We start from the raw sequence: 27,423 nt of genomic DNA on the forward strand, positions 1-27,423 counted from the left end.
TCAAATAAATCCTTGAAAGGGACCCCTGTGAGAGAACAGGTACAACCTGACCTTTGATAAGAACCTGAAAATGCTGAAATGAGTTGAACCAGAACCAAGGAGCGGAGAGAGCATGCGTCAAGTGAGAAAGGTGAAAAGTTTAACAGAGAGGAAGACTCCTTACTTCATCTGGACGACCACCTGGACGACCACCAGAGAGCACCACGCATGTGCAAATAGGAGGAAGGCTAATTGGAATGGAATGCGACGCTGATGTTGCAACCTGTAATGAATACGTATACCTTACATAATATTGAATGTATAAATAATGATCGGGATGTAACGGGACTGGAAGCCAGATTTGGGCACCTGCCCCGGCTTCCAGCGCTGGATAAAGCACCTTCATATAATCGCTTGGTGGTTATGTGGTTGCTACGCTAACATAGGTATCCAGCCAGAAAGCTTGTAGAAGCCTTGTAGAAGCCTGAAAGGTGGTTATGGTAAATCTCAGGTTTGCTTTGCCTAGTGTAGCTTAAAGTACAGTGTGACCCCAAATCAGCCACCAAGCAACACCCCAAATTACATGTCTCCACCAGCAAAGACCCAGAGCTCAGCAGCCCGAGGGGTTTAGTTGGCGATGCTGGAGGTGTGGAGGGACATGGCTGCTAACTGGCACTGGTTTCTTACCCCTCTCAGGTAAGTACCAAGATTTTTTAGTGAATAACTTGATGAGGGCTGTATTTAATGCCATCTCACTTCAGTTTTAGCTATCAGAAAATACTGGTGCAGAGGACACCGCATCCACTGAGGCAAATATTTATGAAGCGCTTGGCAGCAGCAGCGCTCCCCTTGTGCACTGAGGTCACGAGCGAGAAAGGAAACCAGCAGGAGCCTTTGCGGCTCTCCGTGAAGGTTTACTTCACGGTTTAAAACACTGATAATCAAAAAGCCGGATTAAACATTCATAAATAGAAACCGAAACAAGCCGAGCCCTTAAGTGCCCGGAAAGCGGTGCCTGAGGCCGCCCAGGGGAACGGACCGGGGTGGCGGAGCGGGACACGACCCCCGGCACCGAGCCGAGCAGGGTCGAGCCGAGCCAGGCAGGACCCCCAGTTAGCCCAACAGCCATAATGGCCGCCACCCCTGGTCCGTTATTCCAGCCGGGAGGGGGCGTGGCCAGCCGCGAGGGGGCGTGTCCAGGTGCTCGCCCAGCGGCCGGGCTGACGCCGCCATTTCGTGATCCGCTCTCGCCGAGCCGGCATGGGGGTGGTGGGGAGCTCGCGGGGATGGCGCCTGCTGCCGGGTCCGGCCGGAGGGGCGCCCGCCTCCCTCAGCGAGCGGAGGTAATGTCGCCCGCCGCGTGGGCGGTGGGGCCGCTCCGTTAGGGATAAATGGGGAGGGTCCCCGGCGGCACAGCCTGGGGGTGCGCGGTGGGCGGCGTGCTGCGGGGGTAGGAGGTCGTGAAGGGAAAGGCAGGGCGGCAGGCTGAGTGAGGGGGCTGCTCGCCCGTAGCCTCCGGTTTCCTCGTCGGGAGCAGCAGGAGGGGCGCTTGAGGGCCGCATGTCCCACGCTGGGTCCTCGGGGGAGCTGTGGGGCACCCCGGGGGTGCAGCTGGTGGGCTCCTGATCGCCGGGTCCTGGTATCTGAGGTTAAATGGCTTTCTGCCTCACACGGATTCTGTAACGAAATCAATTCCTGCATCTTGCTGCCTGTGGAGGTTTAGCACGTTCCTCTTCAGGCTTCTCTGTGTGAAGCATCTCCTAGGTGTCTGTCTCTCTCAATATTCAAATGAGTAAATTTCTATAAATAAACATGCCATCTGCCTGTTTCAAAGAATAGGGTGTGTTTTCTGCTTTATCAGTGTGAAGCTTTTCTGAAATACAGATCAGTGACTTTCAATTTTATTTTTATTTTTTTTCCTAATTGGAAGCATCTGACTCAAAACCACCTGGCTTGAACTCAAGCTAAAGACAAGCTGCAGATGAGGTGGAGGTGTGAAGCTGAGTGTTGAAAGTGCTGGAGGCTTCAGGCAGCATGCAGGAGTACCTAGCTGAGTTATCATGTTGGTAGTCTAAGAGCTGGCTGATGAGGTGAGTGGGGGCTGGACTCACAGGTATTTCCATGGCTTCTCTCCAAGGGCTGTTGAGGCTCAGAGGCGGAAGAGTAAGAAGAGCTAATGAGAGTCCTGACAGGAATGGTTTTCCCCTTAAATTTCCACTGTCACTGATAAACTTGTAGAGGACATGTAGATTTAGATGACTGTACAAACTCAAAGAGAAACATGTTTGGTCACATTTACCTTACGTATTCTAAGGTGCCGAACTGTAGAACATGTAAGAAATATCAAAAATCAGATCCTGCAGGTGTAAGTGTTCTTTAAAATGCCTGTGAAAGTACCACTGTCTTCTGTATGACTTCTGGATGAAGCTGGTCACCTTGTTGAAAGTAGAAAGTTGGGTTTTTTTGTACTTGTGTAATTTGTAAACTTGATCTGAATGTCAAATTATTTTGTTCTGTGCCATTCACTAGTGTCAAAGCTAAATGAACTTGATAGATATTGGTGACTTAATCACTTTCCAGCTTGCTATTATAAGTGCTGAACTTTACTTAAAGATTGTGTAACTAGTAAGTCATATCTTCTTTTGCTTCATTCTTGATTTTGGTTGGAAAGGGGAAAACAAGCATTTTATATCTCCGAAATATTCTTCATGCTTTAATGAATTAAAAAAAAATGAAATGAAAAAGAACGCTCTCTTCATCTGTGGAAGAGTTTATTACTTTGCAATTATGATTATCAGTTGCACAGATACAGGTTCTTAACGCTTATTTGGTGACTTCCTCTAGTCATGCTAAAGCTTTGAGCAGAGAAGAGTTACATCTCAGATAAATCAGATACATTTAAAATACTGTGTTGAGTTTGACCACAGCATGGTTTGTCACAATTTTTAATTTTAAGCTGTTTGTTTTGCAGAGAAGATCAGTTTAAAAAAAACCAGTTTAAATTCAAAAACAATTTATTGTATTAAACTTAGAGAAGAAGGTTCTTTCCAAAGACTTATACCTTTTCTCAGCTATCTGTAGATTCACAGTCGTACCTTAGTACTTTGCCTGTAAATAAAAACCAAGTCCTGCAAATATGAATATGATGAGGGTAGTAGAGTAAAATAACAACACCTAGAATAGGCAATATTTTAATAGACCTTATGTATTAAAAACTCTAACAAAACTTAATAACTTCCTTATAATTAATCATTGTATCTTTTTTTTTTCTAACCTGCCTATCTACATTCTTTCTGGAAACGTTTTTTTCAACAGTGATGAGTTCTTGTAATATTTCAAATAAAGGCAAGTGATCTTTAACTGTTTTTATAAGTTGGAATCAGTGGCTTAGAATTTTCTAATACTATCTTCATGCAAAATCAATACTAATAGTCATACAGTGCTTTAGGTATTTATTTGAAACAGAGCGCTTTCAGCGAGGGATTGGGGGTGGACGTACTATTGTCATAAAATTGTCTGTTTTGAGCATCATACCCCAGGATGATAGTAGCAACTGTGCGAATGCATCTCCCCCAACGCACTGAAGAGGTTAAAATAATTATCTGTACGTATATCTCATTTTATGTACAATATGATTTGCTGAATGTGATTGTTTTTAATGTATTTGCAGGTATGGAAGCAAAATGTTTATTTTACAATCAGTAGGCTGTATTTCTTAATCACTATGGAAACACTGATGGGTGGACCACTACGTGTTTACCTATTTGGTAAGTTGCTTGTATTTTTACATTGTAGGAGAGAGAGTTCTGGTGATTTTTCACTACCAGTCCTTCCAAGTCACTGAATTAAGATACCATAAAGTTATTATAAAGCTCTCCCTATAATAATTCACAGAATCAAGATTGTAGGGTATTATATTCTATATATTCCATTCTAAAAATAAACCATATTTCTCCATTAAAAAAAAATACTTTGAAACAGTATGCTCTAAAAATCCAGTGAACTCTTAGCTGGATACTTTGTCATTTCTTGTCCTAACTTTTTTCAGGACTCTTCAGTTTCTGGGTTAGTAAACACTGCAAACATAGCTTGTTGGCTGGACTCTAATTGTAGTGGGAAACTGTTCTGATAGAATCATTTAATTCTGTAAACAGGACAAAATGATGATGAAGATTCCCTCTTCATTTTACTTTATTACCTTTGTTTCTGCAGTCTTAAGTTTACTGCAGTTATTTGGCATAACATATTTTTTCCTGTTTGTATCTCTTATGCCAGAGACTAACAAACTGGAGAGTTTGGTAATAGTGCTTGGTGAAACAAAGTTACTGAAGCAATTTGAACTCTAGATGAACTAGATTTGAGAGGGGAAAGGTATTTAAAAATACAGAGAAAAAAGAAAACTATCTGTGTCAACAGGAATTCCTTCAGCAAGACACCTGACACACATGAGGTGGCTAGGGTAAGAAAGGATCTCAAAAGATTGCATCTACTAATCCAAAGAGCTTGCTATATGGAACTGTGTCATTACTAGAGTCTGTACACTGACACTGTTTGATATAGCAGAAGTATCATCAATGTGCTACAGACTGTGTGATTACAAATCTAAGCTCGGGTTCAGGTGAAGAATAATAACCATTAAGGTATTGCTTTGTAATTCATACCCATTGGTTATTTTTTATACGTAGGTGATCTCTTGCTATATGGCAAGAAAGCAATGGTTCTAGTTTTAATGGCACTTCTCTAAGGGGGTATTTATTATTCAGTAATGATGTAGAAGATCATGTGCAAAATAAGACATACAAGAGATGTTTGTGGTTTGTATAGTAAAATGAAGCTAGAGAGAGAAGTCTTCTCTCTTCTGGGAATATATATTTGCTGCATGTGCAACTTTGGTGAGTTGCTTAATCTCTTTGCATCTAGTTTCAGAATGGATATAGAGAGCATATTTTAATACTTGCAAGATAAGATGTTACAGCAGTAGTAATTAACATAGTTCAACAGAGGTAGTAGGCTAGTGGTGTTTTGGGTATTGTCATATTGTTGGATAGGGGCTTAGGTGTCAAAACAAACAAGAGATCATGTTGAAGAATTCAAGGGAAAAATGCTGAAGTAATTTTGCAGATATTTCCAGGGAGTTCCTCTAAAGCATGGGGAAAAAGCATGGTTGTTTGAAATTTAACTGATGATTTCTTGGACACAGCGTATGAGTGAGCATCTCATCCTAAGAGGATAGGCCCAGAAATGCCTTTAAAATTAAAACAGGAAGGCAGAAGACAGATAAAGTATCTTGAAAAAGAGTTAGAAGGGTCAGAACAATCATTTCAAGAATGTCTCCAAGTGCCATGCTGAAAAGATACAAAAGATGCAAGACTGGGTTGGTCTGTGGATATAGCTAGAATCTGCATGCGAGGACAGTCCCTTACAGAGGTTATATGAGAAGATGTGGAGATCTCTAGAATGCCGGGGTTTGCAAGAAGGTTCAAGAGGTTGCTCAGACAGTAGGCCTGGCTGACAGGTTGAATGCAGTTTTAACCGTGTTGTGTGAGAGAAGTAAAAGTGTTGCAGTATCTGTTGGTTGTTTTTTTTTTTGTCTTTTCTTTTCCAGGCAGAGAACAGAATGGTGTAGAAAGAGCTAGAAACACCCACAGGGTAACGTTACAGAAACAGGACACAAACTTCAGTTTGGGAAGGTGTCATGGTTTTGGCTGGGATAGAGTTAATTTTCTTCTAAGAGATTTGTATGAGGCTTTGGTTTGGATTTTTGATGACAGTAGTGGTGATAACACAGTCCATGTTTTAGTTGCTGCAGAGCTTACACAGGGCCAAGGACTTATCTGCTTCTTATGCTGCCCTGCCAGCAACCAGGCTGGGGGCGCACCAGGAGCTGGGGGGGGACACAGCCAGGACAGCTGGCCCAGACTGCCCAAAGGGATGTCCCATACCACAGGCATCAGGCTCAGCAATAAAACTGGGGGAAAGAAGGAGGAAGGGGGGCACATTTGGAGTGATGGCCTTTGTCTTCCCAAGAAACCATTAGGCGCGATGAGCACCACTTTCCTGGAGGTGGGTGAATGTCTGCGTGCCGATGGGAAGTAGTGAATGAATTCCCTGTTTCACTTTGCTTTTTTGTGCAGCTTTTGCTTTACCTAGTAAACTCATGTTATCTCAATCCATGAGTTCTCACACTTTTACCTTTCTGATTCTCTCTCCCATCTCACCTGGAGAGAGTGAGTGAGCAGCTGGACGGTACTGAGCTGCCTGCCAGGGTTAAACCAAAACAGAAGGAGGGGCAACTGAACTAGAGAGGAAGTTAGGAGTTAGATGACTGAAAACAGTGCGTTATATACCAGCACTACAACACTGAGGATTCCCCACATTCAGCAAAGAAGAACGTATGTCCTTCATTACTGAAGGTGATTCAGTAATGTTCTTCAAGCAGTAGTAGCTATCTTATTCCAGTAAAGTTGTAAGATTCTTGTCCTGACGTAACATAGTATTTGCTAGACAGGGTAAGCTACCTAAAATATAGTCAGGATCCTCTAAGACAGTGTGTGGTAAGAACATCTTAAATAGGTTTATTTGAACTGAGTCTTGAACCTCTTTTGGCAGGGATCAATGTGAGCCTGAACCACAGGGTAGCTATCAAAGACTAAGCTCCTAGGAGCCTTGAGTTGATGACACCGGTTGGAGAAGGGGGCATCCTGTACTCTGGGGGAAGGAGGAAATTGTAGGGGAAAGCAGGAAGAGGAAGATGTGAAGGAGAGAACCCAGAAACATACAAAGTTGAGTCAAGGGACTGCGTGAACACTTCAGCTGAGGGAATGCTTAGAATTGTCTCTGACTGTTGTGGATTAATATTGCCAATAGGAAGCTAATAATCAGATATTGTAGACATGCAAATTCACTAATATGTGGTTTCATTTTCCAGTGTACATCATCTGTATTCTGTGTGGAGCTTGTTGCAGCAGCTTGCCTGGTAAGAAGTTTTTATTGTCCTCCAAACGCTTTTCCTAATACAGTTCAGGAGACTGATATATTCTTACCAGGCATCATTTTGCAACTTTATGCTTCTTGAAGAAAGAACTTCTTAGAACTAAAATATGGGAGGACAGTCCTTTGCATTGTGTCTTCTGTTGTGCTGAACTCTATTCTGTTCTATGGTTGCTTTATTTGGGGGCTAATATTGGTTTTCTCTAATCAGGTTTATTGATTAGAATTGTTGCAGTCTCAAATTTGTTTGGCATTCATATTGATGATATTAATGGGTTGTTGTTTTTCTTTTTTCCCTTCCTTTTCTAGAAAGGTTTCCAGAAGGGCCGCCTTTCAACCTAAAAATGGAATCTTGCAACTTCCAGCACGTTTTGTCCTGGCAGGCAGGAACTGACCCAAATGTGACAGCATACTATCGTGTACTGTACACTGACCGCAGGCAAGTCTCACTTCATATAAGACACAAATTTTTCTTTTAATGTTTAGGAGTTCAAAATACTCTGCATGACTATTTTCTTCCTTGCCTGTTTTTCCACTCCACAAAGATGTTTTCTTATACTGGAGGATACGAATAGATTATTTTAGATTTTTAATTACTATATATTTTGATTTACAGGGACTGGATGATTGCACAAAACTGTTCATATATTGAACAACTCTCCTGTAACCTAACAGAGGATTTAAAAAATGCATCTCTTCAGTATTCTGTATTTGTTCGGAGCTTTGTAGGAACTAAAGTATTCAATTCTTCTGCACTTCATTTTGTGCCAATTACTGACAGTAAGTGCTCTGCATTTGTTCATTTTAGTTTTTATTCCTAGTTCTGTATAAATGATGCTCAGCTAGCTTTGCAGTATGGCATTACAAACTAACTTGGTTGGCAGTTTTATTTCTTATGTAAGAGAACATGAGTTTGTATATAATCTATTACGTATCAGTTACAAAGCATAGAATATAGAGGTAGCTTTCTAAAATTTGGGGCTATGCTAGTTCTGATAAATAGACAAGATGCTGGTTTTGAAATGAAATATGTAAACACAGAAAACAGAATCATGTTGTGCATTCACAAGCATGAAGTAAAAATCACTAAGTGCATAAGATGCATAATTTTGTCTTCAGATAGCGTTAAGAACTGAAGAAATACCACATCTACGCTGGGTGTGGGGGAAGAGAGATTTACCTGTTGTTTCATCAACTTACTCTTTTCCTTTTCCTTGCTTCTGAAAGAAAATGCTTAGCAGTGACATCTAATGCCAGCAGCAGTTTCGCCCTTAGCTGTGCTTAGTATTTCATTTGGAACTAACAGAGACTTAGGGGCTTCTTTGAAAGCTCGATAATTAAAGTGATGCTGAGACAGAAGTTACTGACAATATATGGTTTTTTGTAACTAAGAATAACTGAAGGATTTGAGAACATTCCTCAGAGACAGAGGTCCTTAGTGTTTCAGCAGTTAGGTTAATAAAGAGAAGGATCAGAAGATGCATTGACCACTACTTAATACAATGGTAGGCTTCTTCAGTCCTGGGGGGGGGGGCACAAGGAAAAGAAAACAACATAACAGCCTGCTCTGACTGTGAGCTGAAGCAAGAGCAAACTACCAAGTGCGCTGATTGACTGTCTGTCATTGGCAATTGTAAATTGAAACTGGATGTTTTGCTAGTAGTTCTCTGGTGCAAACTATAAGCAATTGAGTGAAGTCACTTTTTCATGGTGTAGGACTTGGATGAAGCCTTTAGTCTTCACACTATAGTGCCTCCTTTTACAATACTTGGTCAGGAAAGAAACAGTATTCTGAGATGTTTCCATGCTGGATACAGTTGATGCAGTTGATGTTTACTGTCAAATAGCTCTAGTGGAATCTCACTTCTGTTGACAGTTGGATTTGAGCAAAGGCCCAGAGGCTTAATATAAGAAAGAGCCAAGAGAACAACCACATTTAACTAGAACCAAATTTAAGTTAATATTTATTTCTAATTTAAACCAGATGATGGGAAAGGAATAAGTTTGTAACTTGACTGAAATGTGCTCTCCTGTGCGGGGGTGGGTAAAAGCTTGCATTTGTTCTAAGTATTAAACTTTTTTTTTCCCTACCCCATTCCATTCTTTCAGGAACAGAAATCGTTGGCAAAAGTGTATTGCTTTTCTGAATTTTGCAAATGCTAGCAATTTAGTCCCCACATTGAGCAAAATGTACATGCTTCTGGGCAAAACAAAACTGAAATCCAAACTATCTTTTTTTTTCCCCCATGTTGTATTGTGCACAAATTGAGTCTTAAAGAGAGAGAGTGTTGAGAAGTGGTGTGAGAACAAACTTACTTCTTTCCTGTGTTGGAGGAAAGAAGGTGTTAGAGGAACTTCCATACTGAATCAAATCTAGTCTTGTTGGATGTCTAGTTTTGGAAGGGAGACACTCAGTGTACACATCTCTTCAAACGTGCGTTCTGAGGAACAAAATTTAGGAGGTTACTTTGAACTCAAAGGCAGTCTTACAGAATGCAGTCATTTCAACTGCTGTCAGTAGAATGCTCAGCTTCCAAGCGTTGAACCTGTAGCCTTCCTTGCAACTGGTATAAGTGTGTGCAGGGCCACACACCACCAAATTTCTACAGGGATTCCTTCCTTCCAGTGACTAAAAAATGATGAGCAAGAAAGTAGTCAGCTTTTCCTAAACATTAACCTCAGCTTTCCTCTCAAATAGATAAAGAGTGCATTTCCCTGTGGAGCTGAAGCCAAGTGTCACCTTTCTTTCTCTGTCACCTTTCTTCTTCCCTCCCCTACTAATGGCTGCTGGTTGTTTTTATAGTCTAGCCATGTGGTCAAGCTATCTTTTCCCACAAAACTTAAATGTTGCAAGGCCTTGTGGATCTTACAACAGTGACATAATCTGGAATCTGATTTGCCAGCTATGTATTCAGCACCAAAATAGAATTGGTATTGAGTACATACTGTATACTTCTTCAATTTTTTTATTTTTTTTTAATAGCATTCCTGGGACCACCAGAAGTTAATATCAGTTCTTGTCTAAACTGCATAAATGTCACCGTAAAGTTGCCAACCTCTCACTTAAGAAATAATGAAAAGCCGGTGTCTTTAATTGATATATATGAAGAGATTGATTATTATATAACACTGAAAACACTTGATGGAGAGCATAAGGTAAAGAACTTTTATTTCTGTATTTCTTGTCTAAAGCACAAATAGAAAGCATAAAATGGCTCTAGTGGTCAGCAGATTTACAGAAGTAAATGTATGAATAGAAGATACTTAGAAGAAAATAAAATCATGACTTCCTTTTACTGCAGACAAGCAGGCATAGAAGAGGAGTGTTAGTTGTCCTGTATCCTTACTTGAAATAAAGCATGGGGCACTGGCTCAAGTGATTATTCTCTGTGAAGCCAAGGGGAAAAGACTTCAGCAGAAACTACCAGCAGTTGCTGTAGTTTCCTGTGCACAGCTGATCAGGAAATGCGTTCAGCAAGCAGTTCAGTAGTTCTCTGACAAACTGGAAAAGTGTATCTAGTTAATTTCTGAAACTACCTGTTCTGGGTCTGTTTTTTATTTATTTTATTGTATGCTGCAATAGAGAGGTAGATAGGCATGATTAGAACTTAAAATGAGCTTCACAAAAACAGAGAAATAAAATAATAGGAGCTCATTCAGTAAGGACCAAAGCAAGGTATATCACTTAGGAATAATTGCATAATAAGTAGGATGTTAACGGCTACACAGGCAGCAGTTTTGCCAGAAAGGATGAGAGCATTCTGGAGTATTACAAGCTAAACATGACTCATGTTGCTGAGGGGGAAGAAGAGGGGGAAAAAAGGCATATTTCTCACCTACCCAGTACTTGGAAAGCACACCTACCCAGCTCCAGTTCACAAAAGACATGGGCCAGGATCTAGAGGAAGAGTGGCAGGATCCGGAAAGGAAGAGTGAGGACTGTGGGAACGAACCTGAGCCGTGACTCATGAGGAAATGCTGGGATAGTAGAGGATTGCTTAGATGGCTTAGTGTAAACAAGCGAAGTACAGTTAGAGGCCACAGTCTCTGTGTGCATTTACTGGAGAAACAGAGGAAACAGCACATCCACTGTGGCTGTGACCAAAAACAGTGAAGTGAAATTGGCAGTTGTGCAGTCCTTAGGTGAAGCATCAAGACAGACATTAATGCTGAGGCTGGCAAAGCACTGGAATAAGTTGCCCAACCGGAGTGCGTACTCCATGCATTGGAAGTTTTTTAGGCAATGAAGTAGGCATTTGAGTATCAACTAGAACTAGGGATGAAGTGATTGTCTAGATAAAATGCTGAGTTACTGTATCAGTGTTTCCAGTTTCACATGCTACAGCAGTTTATCTCTGAAATAGCCAGGTTTTATTGGTGGCTTGGGTTCTCTTTTTAGGCAAATAGTTAACTTTCTAAAACGTTGTCTTTCATGGTAGAGGCCACGTGAGAGAACCACTAACGAAACTTTTAGTAGTGTCATTGGAGAATTGTATCCAAATACAAACTACTGTGTGTCTGTTATGGTCTCCGCATCTATGAATAAACGTTCCATCCCATCAGCCTGGAAATGTGCAACTGCAGACTCTGTAGCTCGACAAGGTAACTGTGTTATAGTGCAGGAGCGGATTGTCCGTCTTGATTGTGCTAGTGTTTTCTTTTTATGTAGGAAGATTTACAAGTTAATTCTCAAAATAGGAAGGGAGAAAGTACCTCCCAAGTGATAAACATTATGGGGATTCGTAAGGGAAATAAAAAACCCATCCACTTCGGGGCTACAAATTTACTGTTGACCCTGTGAACCATGCAAATCTGCACCAATAACATAAATAGATATCAAAGATGGTATAACTTCTTTTTTAATTCCTGAATCTAACTTGAGATTTGGTCTCATTTTGACCTTGGACCAGATAACCTGTAGAGGTCCCTTCTATCCAAAATTATTCTGATAGTAGCTGTTCTGAATGTGAAATATGAAATGTGATCATTGAAAACTTCATTCATGATTGCTTGTTTGTTTTTTTCACTTGCAGGTTATTACAGTGTTTCATTTGCAGGTGCTGTATGTTTTTCACTGGTGTTAGGTATTGTCCTGAAGTGTATGCATGCGGGAGGCTATATTCTTCAAAAAAAATCACTTCCTCGTACCTTGGTATGTAATTTTCATACTTAACCTTCCTGGTTGGGAGCAGGAAGCTTACCATATAAAATTTCTATTTATGTACATTAGGTACAAGTTATGTAAGTGCTTAGAATGTTTTTATTTGCAGCTTGATTGTGTCAAAGATAATCTACAGGCTAATAAATCTCATCCATTCTGTGGAACAAATATTCGGTCTCTTTTTGAGAACCAGTTGTTTCTGCTTGTTTCTCCAACAAGTTGGAGGGGACAGGCAGCATTGAAGGGGAGAGGTGCGCACACAGTAACCTTAAATGAACTCTTGCTGGTTCACAGAAGCAGGCTAGGTTCTACAGTGGAGCACCCAGCATAGGACAATTTACCCCTTGCCCTTTGAAAATTACCTAATACACGTAAATCCTTCCTGCAGCAGACACTTCTTCCACTATATCTGGGCCAGGGCAATAACTCCAGAACAAAAAACCTACTCCAGTTTTCAGGTAAAATGCACAGGAATGAAAAATGTTATTCACCAAGAAATATGCTTTGAAAACTTATCCATTGCTCCTTTTGTAAAGCAGTTTCTGGTGCATTTTGCCTGTGTTACTTCACTCTGTAGCATCGTACTCTCTAGGAACAAATCCAATTCGCCCTATAATTGAATCAATCTTTTATTACTCCAATAAGTAGACAACTCCCTGAAGACTTCAGGATCGTTTAGCCAACTCCCTGGATGCTGGATGTGTTTAAAGGCATTTGAGAGATTCTACAACTGAAAAAAAAAATATAATTATTAAATTTGCCTTCAAGGTTTTCTCCTTATCACATTTCCGTAGGAAACCAAGCTGAAAAGACAAAAAGTAACTTTAAGTCCCAGTGTATTTGGGCACATTGTGCCTGTGATGGTACATTAAAATGGTCTAGAGCTGGGGGGTTTGGTCTCATTTTCCCCAAAAGATGAAACAGTTATTTAAGCCTTCTCTGGAGAAGAGTCACAGTTACTGCTCTAAAACACTTTTTTTAAAGCTGCTCTTCATGGTTATTGTCCACAAAAGGAGGCAAGGAGAACCTATGAGAAATGCTAAAAGTAGAAGTTAAGCAGCCTGGTAAGACAGACAAATCTGGGCAGCTGTTGAAAATATGCTTTGAGGAAGCAGTCTTGAAGCATGTTGTTTCTCAAGAAAACTGAGTCTGAGTTGTGACATCAGTGGTAGCTTCTCAATCACAGGAGACGTGCTCTTTACTAAAATCAGATATATCTTGTGGGTCACCAGCTTTCAAGTGCACATGTATCTAGCATCATAGATTGAGATACAGTCATCTGCGGATACGTCACTGCCAGAAAAGTATCCTACTTGTTAGTTCCAGATTTTGGGACCACTTCTTTGGGTAGGTTCATGTCTGTCTAACTTCTGCAGTCTGAGTAATGATTTATTACTGTATTCTGTTATAAACAGGAATTAGTGTCTGTTGAGGAATGTTTGATAGTGGAAAACTTACTGGGGGAAAAAAAAAAGGATATTTATATTTGAGTTCTCTGTCAGAATCTGTAGTTGGCATAGATTCTTAGAGCTTACCTCTTGTGATCAGGCTGTCATAATCTATCCGAATAAAGGAATTGGATGTAAGCAACAACAACAAAAAGGAAAACTGTTTAGCTCTTGAAGAAAACTTACTCAGGGAGGAAGGCTGGGCAAACACAAAGCAAACAGTAGCTGCATCACCTTCTAAAAGCTAAGCTATTCTCAGTTGGGTAATAGTGATTGACAAAAGTCTAGGATTAAGGCAGAGGTAATGAAAGTAACGGAGAAAGAAAGGAAATGGTAATATATCAGTCACAGTTCCCCTATTTTGAATAAAATGATCTTTCTTTGACTTTTTCTGTGAGCAGGGCCATATTTTAGTGCTTGAAGAAGCCAGGCTATAGTCAGCTGTTTTTTCCAATTTTAATAGAGAAGAGATTGAACTGTTACTAAATTTCAAGCAAAAATAATGAGATTACTGGGACTTTTTTTTTGCTTTTCTTATGGTCTTTTATTTCTTTTGCATTTAGTTCAGAGTTCAATGGGGCATTTTCAGCATATTTTTTCATTTTTCCACAAGCATATCCAGAGCTGATTAGCATCAACTTTCTCTAAGAGTTTTTTTTCTTCAAGTTTATGACCTTTGCTGTCATTACTTTCATCTCCAAAGACTTGTTGTACATGACTTTACCAAGTAGTGTCTGAGGATAATTGTTCATGTTGAATGTTTTTCCCCAATACTTAGAGCATTCAGTAATCCTCAAAAGTACAGATAAAACTGAGAAAATGGTAAATGGTACTTAAGGCGTTACAGAGGACATTTATTCAAATGGTAAATTTCTAAAGGACATTAAAATTGATCCTCTGTGTAAGGCTTCTCTTCTGCATTGTAATTGGAAGAGCTAATAGAGGGTTGCAAGACTCAGCTCAGGTTCAAAATATATTTCTAAAATGAGCTTTCAGTCTTAGAAAGATATTTCAAAAATTAGTGTCAGTTAAAAAATGTTGTAATTCTGCATGGTAGTAGTGTCATTTTTTTTGCAGTTGTCCAATCACGTGTGCCTTGATTTGTAGTGAAGGCTGTCAAATTACAGGAATGCTGAAGAGGGAGGAGTCCTAGCTGCACTAAACTCTGCAGAAAAAGCTGAAAATGTGTCACAGAAAGAATAATTTGTTTGATAAGTTCATGGGTAGGGGTATTTTTCACTTTTCTGTGTGCGCAGATTTGGCTGACCTTTTGTCTTTTTTTTTTTTCTAATTCTTTTTGCTCTTTTAGGTTTTCATCGGGAGGACACTTGCCTATTCACCTTATACATATGAAACTGAAAAAATACAATCTGTAGAGATCATTTATAAAGAGGTTAAAAAAAAGGCGGTGGAATCTAGTGTCAGTGATGAAGGTGACAGCGATGACAGCGACAGTGATGACCTAAGTAATCATGAGTACGCAAGGCGTGATATCGTAAGAAGAGCACCTCATTCCTCTGACACGACAGGTGTATTTGTGCGGTGCTCTACAAGTAGCACATGTGATGATGGTAGCAGCCAGGCAAGTGAACATCCAGATGATGACCCAGAAGTTTTTGAAGAGAATGAGATGGACATTGAAAAAGATGAAGACCCAGGCTGCAAGTTACTTCAGCCTTTCCCTGAGGAGAATTGTACCTATTCTTCTAGGTCAACGAACAGTGCTTGCTTTACCATAAACTTGAAAACTGTGCTTCTGGGAATCTCTAAAGAGACCATGGACAGTTCTGCAGCTCTTCTGTCTTCCCAGGATGACACAGTTGACTGGCAACATAGACATGCTTTTGAATCACAACTCCCTGATGATACAGAAAGTGTGCAGAAACCACACTGTCTTAACAACTCTCAAGAATGGAAAGATTCATCTAGTTCTTCCAATGAAAGTGATTCATCAGATTCGGATATGGACCCAAAAACTGAATACCTAAGAAGATGAATCTGAGAACCACTATTGTTTTATAACATACAAATAGATATTGTCCAGCTTTGCTCTTTCTAGACTGAACATACCGATCTGATCTCTCTTCTTTTTTTTAACATTCTGAAAATATATGCCTAAATACTGAAAATATACAGGACTCATTTTTAACAAATATTTCTGTGATCTCTCTGGGTGTGGTTCAGGTGGTATCAAAAACAATTTGGATGTAGCAGAAAAAGGGAGTAGTTATTTCATTTCGCAATTTGCTAGTGAATTATACCTTTTAGCTGTAACATGGTAAATATCTTCTATAAACTCAAGCGAGGAGTTAGCACAGTATAGCACAGGGAGATGTGAATGGCTGGTCTCTTAATCAAACCCCCTTTGGTGGTTTGTGGGTTTTTTTTTTGTTTTGTTTTGAAAGGAGTCTGCTACTATTCCTTACCTGTGTTGATGTTGGGTTACTCTGAAGCCTGTTCTGCTGGATGGATTGCAGACATCAGGGTAGTGCTATGTTCCAGTCAGTAAACTGATTTCCGAATTTGTGCAGAGAAGGCTGATAAATGAAATCATGGAGGTGCAGGGAGAGGAGGTAAGAATACTCAGTAGCTTGCGAAAGAGTTCTTGTTACTGTGATTCAGGGCATTAAATGTGTCTGTCTCTTTTAAAGTTTTTTTTACTTTTAAAACAACTTTTACTTTTAAAACAAACAAAACTTTTAAAGTAAAGTTATTTTAAACACTTCATAAAAACAAATTTTTTCATAAACCTGTCTAAGAATTTTTACTGTTTTTTTTGTTTTGTTTTTTTTTTTTAGCCTTTGAAAAGCTACGTGAGTTAGCCTGTTTACTCCTTGTGGGGGAAGGGTTTTAGGTATCTTGTAGCCAGACAAACAACTCTCTTTGCCTTCATTTGATCCACATATATACTACTTTTCTGCCTACTAGCATAGCAGTTCCTGGCTGATATGGCTGGCAGGCATTCCTTTGGTCAGGATAGCTGAGAGTAACTTCTAAGATGTTGTAGTACATTCTGCTGTGCTCCTTTTAAGAGCTAGTAGATGCAAATGTGTGGCAGACTGGATCTTGATTAGTTAAGTATTTGTAGATGTGCACATCTATGCAATTAGTTGGATGAAACTTCTACTTACAGAGACCCTGTAATACACTGCTGTTTTCTAAGGTACAACTTGTATAAACCTCTCCGCAATGGTAGAAGCCAGCAGAACTGCTCATCGGTAAGTGAAGGCAGAGGACCTGTGTCTACCTGAGGAAAAGCAAAAAACTGCCTTGTATCCTTGTTTAGTAACAGGAGGGAATCAATGGGCCAGAAAAAAATGTACTAAGCCTTCACAAAGAACTGGTATTTTCAGTTGGCAAAACTGTTCTGATCAGGATGCTGCATGTTCTGATAGAAGTGGTGGCATGGGCATCTCTGCAGGCCCGATCCTGAACTCAAAAGATACATCTTTCCTCAGGTAACATTCACGTTGTTGGCAGTGAGAATTTCACTCGTGATCAGGCTTGCTACCCTGCTTCCTCTGATGCCTGTTAACCAGTATTTATTTCCCTGCTCACACCACACTGCTACACCTGCCTCCCATTCTCTCAGCTGCCCTGCTGCGTGCCCCCGCTACGCTCCCTAGAGCCGAGGAGTCGCCAAATCTCATTTATTTAAAACCCCGGCAACCACGCAGGGCTTGCCAGCGCCATGAGGGAGCACCGGGTGCTGCCTGCTCTCCTCAGGGGAAGGCGGGACGAGCGGTGCCCGGCCCGCCCTCAGGAAGAGAGCCGGGGCCACCCCCGCTCCCGTGGCGCGGCCGCGCCTCAGCGCCTGACGGAGGGTGGCAGCCGAAATGGCCGCCGCCCTGCGGGGTGCCCTCTGCGCCTGCCTCCTGCTCTGCGGTGAGTCCGGCGGGACACCCGGGGAGCTGCGAGAGCCTGAGGGCTCCGGCCGTCGTGGGATGGGGACGGAGCCGCGAATTCGGCTGGGGGTTTGGGCTCCTCCCCGCCCCGGACCTTCGGGGCGGGGGTCCCGCAAAGTGCCGCTGGGTATCCATGGGTGGGAGGAGACAGGAGGCTCAGCCTCTGCTCCCCGCACGACCCTCACGTTGCCGGCTTATTTGGGGTGTGTGTATGTGTTTTCACAAAGTGTACGGCGTCAGGGTTTTGCTCCTGGGAGCTTTGAGTCTGGTCCGCTGCGGTGTGTTTGCCTTGGTCAGGTGTGTTGCAGAAGCGGGGCGAAGTCCCTTCTGGTTTAGTTTCGGTGTCAGCAGTTGTTTTAAAAGGGCTTAATCATAGTAATGGACTGGCTAGCTGTGCTGTTTTAGGACTTCCTTTATTCAGTTTCAGTAAAGCAAAATTACCTTGCTTTCATCGCTTATAAAGAGTGCGGGTTACTGACACGTTTATTGGTGTTGTATATTGAATAGACCTCTCGTCTTCAAGGGCACTTCTCATTTATCTCTCCTTTTCAAGAGGGTGGTCATTAAACAGAATGAGTAAAACGTTTTAAATGTCAATACTAATCCACGTAGCAATGATAGAGAGATGATTTCTTTAATTCTTTTGGTCTTATGTCCAGTCCTCCGTAGAAAGACCGTGGTCCTCTTCAGGGCCTCTTCATATAGATACATATAGATATATATGCAATCCACACATCTGTGTTTGGCCATAGTACTACCAGAGCACTACTTAGAAAAAATGTGTGTTGCCAATCTCAGTGAAAGCTCGTGCATGTAGCCTGATAGGCACTAAGTCTTAGTCAGTAATGAGCAAGTCATTCATAATAAGCAGTGGTGTCATAAGGCAGTACTTACTGGAAGTCATTGAGGCTAGCTAATTTGGTTTCGTTGCGTCAGCTTTTGTTGTGTGATTGTTGGGATGTGCCTAGCCCGTATTAAAGTCTATTTTAAAATTAAAAAAAAAAAAAGGCTGAGGCCTGAAGGAAAAGAAGGCGGTGTTTATGTTTTGGATGACTGAGAAGTCACTGGAGGAACACATGCGAAAATTTTTGTTTGTTGTTGATTGCTCCAACAGTTTCTGGAATAGTGCCCAAACCCCAAAACACAAGGATTAATTCAGTTAATCTTCAGAGCATTTTACAGTGGGATCCACCTAGGTTTCACAATGGCAATTTAAGGTATACTGTCCAGTCTAAGAGGTAAGTCTGGTAGAGTTTTCTTTTTTTTTTTGCCTTCCTTTAAGTACTTATCTGTAGCTGTCTCAGAAATTCATATTTTCCAGCTGCAGGTGATTGATTTCTTTCCTCTCTTATAGCAATATAGGTAGCTGTCTTTTTCCTTTAGTTTGTGGGAGGCATATCTTCCAAGAAAATACTTCTGCCTGTTATTTAGCTATCATTTCACACCCAAAGCAGTTTTGTACATACTTTTTTGGAACTGGAAACATATTTTAATGTTGGCTGTTTTGTTTTTCTCTGCCATGTAGCCATCACATATTAAGCAGGACTATGGCTGTTGAATTAGGACCTTATCTGGTCTTTCATCCCCAGCAGCATTTTGTGCTTTGCCACTGGTGCAGCCTGCCTGTTTGCGTCCTTCATGGAAATGCCTGACAATCTGTAGGCTATGGCTCTTTAGCCAAATGCCTCTAAGCTCAGGGCATGTTTTCTGAGGTCTTCTTTTGTCAGTTTTGGTGATTTAGTTTTGAACTGTTTTTTCCACTGTGTCCTTCCGAGATGGTCTTTCCTGCCAGAAGAGTGTCTGTGGCATACCACAGTGCTTGATGAGAAAGCCTTGTCTTGGGCCAAACTTCTGCTAATTAATGGTTGAATTCTATGGCAAAGGCGGGATGGGAGGTAAAGTTGGGTAGATGGCACCCTCTAGCAGTGCCAGCAGAGAAGAAATCCCCCAAGTCAGGGCACAGGCCATCTTGGTCAAAAGATTTTTGAGTTTTGGTAGCAGTTACCTGTTGACCACTACGTTCCTAGCTGGACTTGTGATGCAAAACAAATAATGTCATCTTTCATTTAATGGTTCAGCTCTCAGGCTCTTTTTCCTAGCTTTTCCTTAAGTGCATGTCTGAAGGATCTGAACAAAGCAAAGCCATGCACAGTGATATTGTCTAATATTGGCAGTCTTGTCTAATATCTACTGTCTGTTGAATCAAGTTTTTTAACCACTGTCAAGAAAAGGGTATCTGTTTATTGAATCATAATCTTAACCTCCAAATTTATCACTAATTCATTGATACATAGAAAATGCTTAATGTATGTATACACGTTTGGATCTTGTTCATGAGTCATAACTGCATTTTAAGAAATGCCACTAAGGCATGTCACTTTTCTAATTCATTGAGAGGAAAGATATTTTGTCATTTTTATAATTTACACATCATTTATGTGTGTGTTTGTTTGTTTGTTTTTTCCTTTTCCACATAGTGTCAATTTGCCTAAAGATGACTTTAAAAATTTGAGAACAAATTTGAGTCTCTCAGAGTGCGACATCTCTTCTCTGTCTGTTTATGGAGACTATGTGTTACAGGTCAGAGCGGAGTCAGAAGATAAACATTCAAACTGGGCAGTCATCAGATTTAAGCCAATGGATGACAGTAAGCCTTATTCTAATCTTCCGTGAAAATATCGTCTGCTATTGATGCACCTTCACAATTTGCAACAGAAGAAAAGCTGTAGCATAGAGATCATTTTAAATGCAGTTATGTTGAACTATAAAATCTTAGTTGCAACACTATTATTTTGTGAAGGCAGAAGTTGCTGTCAGAAAGCATAGCAGATTCACTATTACACCTAAATGTTAATATTGGCGCTTGAAACCTCAGTGAGGAGACTCTTAAAAATGGTATTTTTTCACTTAGTATAAGGGATTGTTTATGTTTTTTATCCAGGAAGAGATTTTCTTCAAAGATTCAGACTTCCTGCGTATCAAAATAAGTTCAATTACTTTCATCATCATTGCTATGCCAGGCAAAAAGGTTTCTTAATAATAAAAATTATTAAGGGATAAAACTGCCAGCAGAAGTTTAATTAATTGTCAGTCGAGAAATAATCTTCATTGCATAATATTGCCATTCTCTTAGTGAAGTTTTACAGCCTTTTGTGAACAGTGGTTTAAATATTGCCTCATATTAGAATGCGCAGCAGAGCTGTTACATGCTGCTTTCATCCGAGCATGGGAATAGGGGAGTGGTTTTTACCAATGAGTATTCCTTATTTTTTATGTTTTTACTGTGCTCATGAGCAAAATCAAATTATTGTAGACTAATGTTACCCAAGGCTTTTTTTCTCCTCACAGCTGTTATTACAAAACCACGCTGGAAGCTTCTGCAACACTTTGTCTTTGAGAAACACTTCTTAAGATCCTTTCTTGCTTGCTCAGCTTTCATTTGCTTGAATTTCACTATTTTCTTCCTTGGATTTCAGACTGTAATATTGCCATTTACAGCCTGGTTTTTCAAAATGCTTTTATTGGTTCTCTCCCCAAAAGCGTGATGTTGATATAATTTAATCTGCCTAGAACAGAAGCGCTGGAACATAGCACAGGAAAAAAAGTAGATATATGCAACATTACAAGTGTAAATTACATCCAAAGAAAGTAAAATACAATAAAAAATATGGATGGGTTTACAGAACAGAGATCAAACTTGTAAATCATTAACAGAGTTGTAATTTGACATTCATTTGAAAGAGAGCATAGCCTTCAGAGCAAGCTTGGCCTTTGGAAAGACAGTTTATTCCTGAACTGGGAAAATGTGGTTATAAAACTACTCAGAAAGAAAGACCTTGGAGTACTGGCCAATTGGCCAAACCTCTGAGGAAGACATGGAGATTTTTTATGTTGTCATAGCTGATCTGAGCAAGGGATCATGATAAAAATGCCTGATCTTCTTTGCAGTGTTATGATTTCTGGTGTTGCTGTGTGTTTTTTTTTTCTTTAAAAAAATCCACACTGCATTTTAGGAATAGCCTAAGAAAACAAGAGTAACTGAGAACCTCCTTGCATTACATTTCAAAAGTTCAAAAACGTATTCTTGAGCACTACATTAATTTATGTTTCAGAAAAAAAATATTATTTTAATTAAACACACATTTGTCGAGGAATGCAAAATTATCTGTATATTGAGCTCTTCCTTTCCTAGACAGATGTTGCAGCAGCTTGGTTCAGGAGGAGAAGTGAGACACAACTTATAGAAACAGTCCTTCTTCCCCCAGGGGTACCCACAGCTGGTGAAAGAGAACTGTGTTAATTGGGTATATGGGATACATAGTCTGCAAAAACAAAACCCTTTGAAGACCAGTTCAATAAAGAAAGGTTTTATTTTTGCCTGACCCATGGCAGGAAATTACTTTATTCCAATGTATAAAATGTTTTAAAGCATCAATTGTCATAGGTTGTATGAAAACTCAACTTGAAAACAACGTGAAACTGAATTCTGCTCTTTCATCTCTTCCACCATTCTCATATATAGCAATCATTGGGCCACCTGATGTAAAAGTGAAGTCTGAGTCGGGGTCTCTGCACGTGGATTTCACAGGCCCTGTTGCTGAACGTGAGCATGACAGGTGGTCTTTAAGGCAATATTATGGCTCATGGCACTACAGATTGCTGTACTGGAAGAAAGGCAGCAACACAGAGGTAACTTCTGATTCCTGGGTGTTGTGACTATGAAATTGATACATGGTTTTCTTGGTAAAACGATGAAGTTTCAGAAACTAACAGTGCTGAAATAAAAATGTATCCCTACTATTTACAGTGTAATAAAGTCTAGTCCTTACTACTTGGATTTGGAGCAAAATAGCAGGTAGCTGTGTAGCTGAACAGTAGCGTGGATATAATTTGCTCTTTCCATAAATAGAAAAAAAGTGCGATATTATGAGAGTTTATTCCCTCGGTTTGTGATGCGGTTATCCCCACCAAAGCTGTGTATTTCACACCTAATAACCGCAGGTAAGCTTAGATGCATCAGTCATGTATGAATATGGCGATAAGCTGACTTAGATTCGAGTCTCATGTCATTCTAGAATTGGTGCTCTTTGTGGAACTCTGAGCTTTGAATACCATCGTGGCAGCTGCCTTCTGTTACTGTGGTTGCTGTCCTTCACCTTTTACCTCATCGCTTTCTATGAGTTGTAATTTGCCTTCTGTGTCTGACAGACAGCCTTTTCCACAGACAGATGTGTTACTCAGCTCAAAAGACCTCTCCGTACAGAATGCATGGTGAAAGATCATGAAATAATGTATTAATTATTTAAGGTCATAAGTTGTATTACAGAAAAGGAGGAGTCACTTTACTGGAAGCTATTAGTCACAGAACAATTAGAGCTTTGTACATCAGTACTACTTGTATCTAACAGGGCTCCACTACATATAGTTCTGATCTGTATTTGTTACGCTGCAAAATTTCTTGCCATTCAATTCCAGAAAACAAGGGACCATCAATTCCCAAAAACCATACTGCTTTTCAACTCCAAAATTACAAGAAACAAAGGTATTGCTGCATATGGGATGCAAACTTAGGCTATTTACTGAGGAAAGTGAGAACTTCAGTTAGAAACTGTGCTTCTAACACTTTAGCACGAGTCTGGGAAATTTCCCATAGTGATCAAAGAGGCAAAAGGGTAGACTGTAGCTTCATAGGCTGTTTTTCTGAACAGGATGCCTCATTTGGTGAGGCGATTGTTTCTCTCTGCAAGCATCTCATTAATCATGTCTCTAGCCTATAACTTCACAAATGCAGCTAGAAGCACCTAAAAAGTCAGTGGTATGAGTGGTCTCACACTCTAACCACAGGTGAAATCAGTGTAGAATTAGCAGTTATTTGGTATCGGTAGGGCATTTCAGTCTGCCTTGAAAAGCTTGATTCACATTGCAGCTATAAACTGTTAGGGTTTATAATACTAAAAGTCATTTTAATTACTTAGTCTGTTCACTAAGCTTTGGGAAAGCTTTTTTTGTGTTCTTCTCTTTTATTAGGTAATTCACATAGATACTAAGCATAACTCTGAAATATTATCTCACTTGGAGCCATGGACAGTATATTGTATTCAAGTGCAAGCAGTTATTCCTGAGTGGAACAAAACGGGGGAACTGAGTCAAGAGCTTTGTGAGCAGACCACCCACAACGGTAATAATCTGTAGTATAAGAATTGTTATAAACATGGTACTGAGGTAGGAAATGTCAAAAGGTATCCACAATGAAAATGAGTATAATGTGTAAACCTTCTGAAAAATTGTATTTTTTATTTTAGTATTGTTTGTTGGTTAATAAACGTGCACCTTTCTAGCTCAGGGTTTAGAAACTAAGTGAAAGCTTCAACCAGTTGGGCACTGGTCACAATTGTTTCACTGCAGAGGCCTCTGTGTTGCTCATACTTTGAAGATAAGAGCTAAAAGGAGCCCAGGCTCTTCACTGATCACTCAGTGTTTCTGAATTTCCTTTAACGTGAGTTTTACTCACTATTGTATGAAAGCTTTTGTTCCATGTGCTTGTAGCTGAGAAAGGAATTTGACTTCATATTACATATTGCTAATGTCTGTTGTGAGACTAGGCCACGATCATTTTTTCTCTGTAATACACAGCAGTCATTAATCAATAATAAAGACAATTATTAAAATAATTTTTATTCACTTTTGTGATAATTTGAAAAGAGTATGTACAGAAATTAATAATCACAGTTTTATTGTTTTTTCTTGTCTTTGCAGGTGTAACTCCTGTGTGGATAATTGTGATTCTTCTTTTAGGGTCAATGCTGGCTTTTATAATACTTGTTCCTGTTTGTTTCTTTTGCTTGTTGTATCTATATCGATTCACCAAACATGTTTTCTGCCCTTCGTATGTTTTCCCACAACACTTGAAAGAGGTTTGTATTCTACCTAATTCAATTAAAATCACCATCTTCAGTAGAACTGCCTGCCTTTCAAAGCTTCTCTGTGGCCAAACCTTTCAAATGTCTTCTATTTTGCATTCTTTCATTTGCACCTGATTGTTAGCCATCTGAGGGGCATTTAGACTATAAAGAGGAAAGGTGGTTATTGGTAGGTGGGTTAGAAGAACCCCTTCTGTTATCTGCTTTTATATAGTTGTGTATGGTAGAACTTGTTCTTTTGAGAAACGTGATCTGAAGAGAAAGTTCATTCAAACAGGTGTAAATGATGAAGTCATGAACTTTGGTGGGGGGGAAAAAACTGACAAAGGTACTTTTCAATGTGAACAAGGTGGTAGAAATTAGTTCATTTAATTTCTGACATTGTAAGGTTATAAATTTTGCATGAATCTTACCTGTTTTTTCATCAAGTTCTGTCACTGCATAGACAGAAGTAGAGTGCTGAAATCAGACTGCCTTTTGAAGTATACTGATGTATAATAAAATGTAAAATACTGTTATTCTGAATTGTTCTGCACTGAATGGTCCAACATACTTAAAAGCTGAACAATTTAAAAATTTGGCATAGACTTTTATTCCTAAAGCAATTGCATAATTCTTAGTGTGAAGCTTTATATGGCTTAGAAACAGGATGTTTTCTTGCATTTAAAGTGAGAGAATAACAGGTGTTAACCTTCATTTCCTCTTCTTAGATAGTGAGCAACTGTGATCGGTCTCCACTATCTCATTTTACACTTAAAATTGTACAGCTGTTTTGAAACGAAGTTCTTTCATGTATGTACTAAAACTCAACTTGAGAAAAGAGTTTACTGAAATCTGAAAATTCAAGAAGTAATCGATCAATAAGATCAATGAATGTTAACCATTACTTTGGGGGAATACCACTGACCTTGTTACCCATCTAGCAACTTAAATGCTGTATCACAATCTCTTCCAAGAAACAAGGCTATACAGAACGTTATGTACGCTAAAGTTGCTAACTTATACTCTTCTAAATTTCCTACAGTTTCTCTTCAGCCTTCCATTTTGACTCGCTCAGGGTTTAGCAAACTAAGGCTTTGCAGCTGCCTTAGCAATCATCTTGAACATTGAGTTAAGCACATGTTCAGCACACAGTAGTTTGCTGAACCTGGGCCTTTGCTGTTGTGAAGGCAGAATTGCTCTGATCTCTGCAGGATAAGGTCGAATTTCATTTTCTCCCTTTCTTGTGAGAAACCTGTGAGCAATCTTCATTTTGTGCTAGTGGCAGATACTGGTTAATCGCAGTAATAAAGGTCAGTCATACTTAAGTAAAATGACACTAATCAAAGGCAGTGGCTTAACTGCACAAACATTTGAGATTGCAGGTTACTGACACAACATTTCAAATCAGTTTGTCGGAAAAAAAAAAAGTCTTCTAGTAATAATATTAGTGTGGGGTTTTTTGTTTGTTTTTTTAATTATAGGTAACAGGACTCCTGCTAAAGCAGTTTACTTCTTTACGTAAAAAGCATTAAAAGCACAGGTGACAGATAGGGTTCAGGTCACAGAAACCAAATGAAGTTTTACTCGTCTAGCTGCTACCAATAAATTGAACTGCCACTTGAGCTGCCAAAATCAGTGGTTGACATGTTATTGCTGTGTCGAGTAGGTGTGCTATTCTTGTGTTGACATTCAAAATACAGTCGTGACATCCTGTTAGGACTGTATTGATTCTGGTGGCTGGTTCCATCTTACCAATAGGATATGGAGTGGGAGGAAGTTGTGATATTTCAGTACCAAAATTAAGTCATCTTTCTCACAGCTCTGCGAATCTCCCACCCTGTCCTTTACTTGTCTAAACAGTCGTGTTTTATGTTGACATTTAAAGCATCTCTCTTCGATGTCTCAGCTAACAACTCTCTGATCTGGTAGGGATGACTCACATCTCTTGGAGCTGTTCTACAAATCTCTCTGTGGACTACACGCCTACAGTCAGTTCACTGTCTTTAGTCTTTCTTTCCAAACAAAACCTAGGTAGATTTTTTTTTCCTAAAGAAAGATTATATTCCAAAGAAGCTGCTGATCCTGCGATATGCTCTTCCAAATAAAGTCATTTTTGAATTGCTCCCAAGTCTTGCACAGGATATTGAAATGAGCAAAGAGGTTACTATGTTGTCACCACTGTGACTTCTAAGGATTGAGAAAGCTAGATCATGTGCGAATACAATGTAAAACATTTCTAAGTAAATTGGATGGCAGCGGCTGGCACAGCTTACTTCTCATTTCCTCTTTCCTTCACAGTTTTTGAACAAGCCTCCTAGTGGTTCACAGTTTTTTTCTCCACTTCCACAAGAAGAGCATCATTTTTATGACAAGTTAACCATCATTTCAGAAGAATCTAAAAATCCAAGTGATGAGACTGTGGATGAGGCCAGCAAAACAACAGAGCACCATCAGGACTCTAAACAAGAAGTTTCTGATTTAAATATATTACCAGCTTCAGAAAGGGACTAAATACACTCCTCATACTTCAGTCAGGTTGAAAGAAAAGCGAAGGCCGTTGAAGTTTATCTTATTGCTGTATTCTTAAGACACCCAAAATTTATACGTGAAGCTCTGAATACAATCATTAATTTTTAAAGTGCAAGAAACTTGACTATAGATGAGGAGTTAAACTATATGTATTTTTGCCACTGTTTTTAGTGGCTCACTGTTCAGTTGTAGCAATACCTAGGACTATGTTATGACGTTAATTTAAAAGCAAGTATCAGATTCGTGATACTAGCTAATGTAACTGATGAACTATTTATTGCAAAAGCTAATCAAAATGGCATACTGTATAAGGTTTGTAAAAGATGATTATATTTTCCAAAGAAAGAGTTGATCGGACTTATTTTTTTAATGAGAAGTTGTGTGTATTTCTTAATATATCCTTAGTGGTGTAATCTTTCTATTGTTTTTTTAACCTCATGCAAGATTATAAAGTCATGCACAGTAAGTTATGTACCAACGTAATAAAACAAACACGAATATTCAGTGTT

The 27,423-nt window shown here is 39.7% G+C and overlaps 2 protein-coding genes across 4 annotated transcripts; both read left to right on the forward strand.

The window, feature by feature from the left end:
• The first annotated feature begins 1,174 nt into the window (after positions 1 to 1,174).
• Positions 1,175 to 16,826, forward strand: IFNAR2 (interferon alpha and beta receptor subunit 2). 3 transcript variants are annotated; one of them, XR_007708659.1, is made up of 11 exons: positions 1,175 to 1,322; positions 1,910 to 2,069; positions 3,650 to 3,746; positions 6,908 to 6,955; positions 7,279 to 7,408; positions 7,586 to 7,749; positions 9,953 to 10,125; positions 11,409 to 11,571; positions 12,003 to 12,121; positions 14,888 to 16,151; positions 16,742 to 16,826. XR_007708659.1 is itself a non-coding variant. In XM_050712648.1 (10 exons), exons 3-10 carry the CDS (start codon positions 3,704 to 3,706, stop codon positions 15,572 to 15,574), a joined length of 1,527 nt encoding a protein of 508 aa, XP_050568605.1. In that variant the 5' UTR covers positions 1,175 to 1,322; positions 1,910 to 2,069; positions 3,650 to 3,703; the 3' UTR covers positions 15,575 to 16,344. The 3 variants fall into 3 exon arrangements, 2 of the variants coding, with proteins under 2 accessions (XP_050568605.1, XP_035401649.1); XM_050712648.1 differs by lacking the exon at positions 16,742 to 16,826 and having other exon boundaries at positions 14,888 to 16,344; XM_035545756.2 differs by lacking the exons at positions 1,175 to 1,322; positions 1,910 to 2,069; positions 16,742 to 16,826 and having other exon boundaries at positions 7,283 to 7,408; positions 14,888 to 16,263.
• A 499-nt stretch (positions 16,827 to 17,325) lies between these two features.
• On the forward strand, positions 17,326 to 27,423 carry IL10RB (interleukin 10 receptor subunit beta). Its single transcript, XM_050712649.1, has 7 exons — positions 17,326 to 17,463; positions 18,598 to 18,721; positions 19,961 to 20,130; positions 22,006 to 22,172; positions 23,511 to 23,661; positions 24,240 to 24,397; positions 26,684 to 27,423. The coding sequence occupies exons 1-7, from the start codon at positions 17,415 to 17,417 to the stop codon at positions 26,894 to 26,896; spliced, it is 1,032 nt and encodes a 343-aa protein (XP_050568606.1). The 5' UTR covers positions 17,326 to 17,414; the 3' UTR covers positions 26,897 to 27,423.

Source organism: Cygnus atratus, chromosome 1, assembly GCF_013377495.2.
Source record: "Cygnus atratus isolate AKBS03 ecotype Queensland, Australia chromosome 1, CAtr_DNAZoo_HiC_assembly, whole genome shotgun sequence".
In the NCBI taxonomy this organism is placed as follows: domain Eukaryota; kingdom Metazoa; phylum Chordata; class Aves; order Anseriformes; family Anatidae; genus Cygnus; species Cygnus atratus.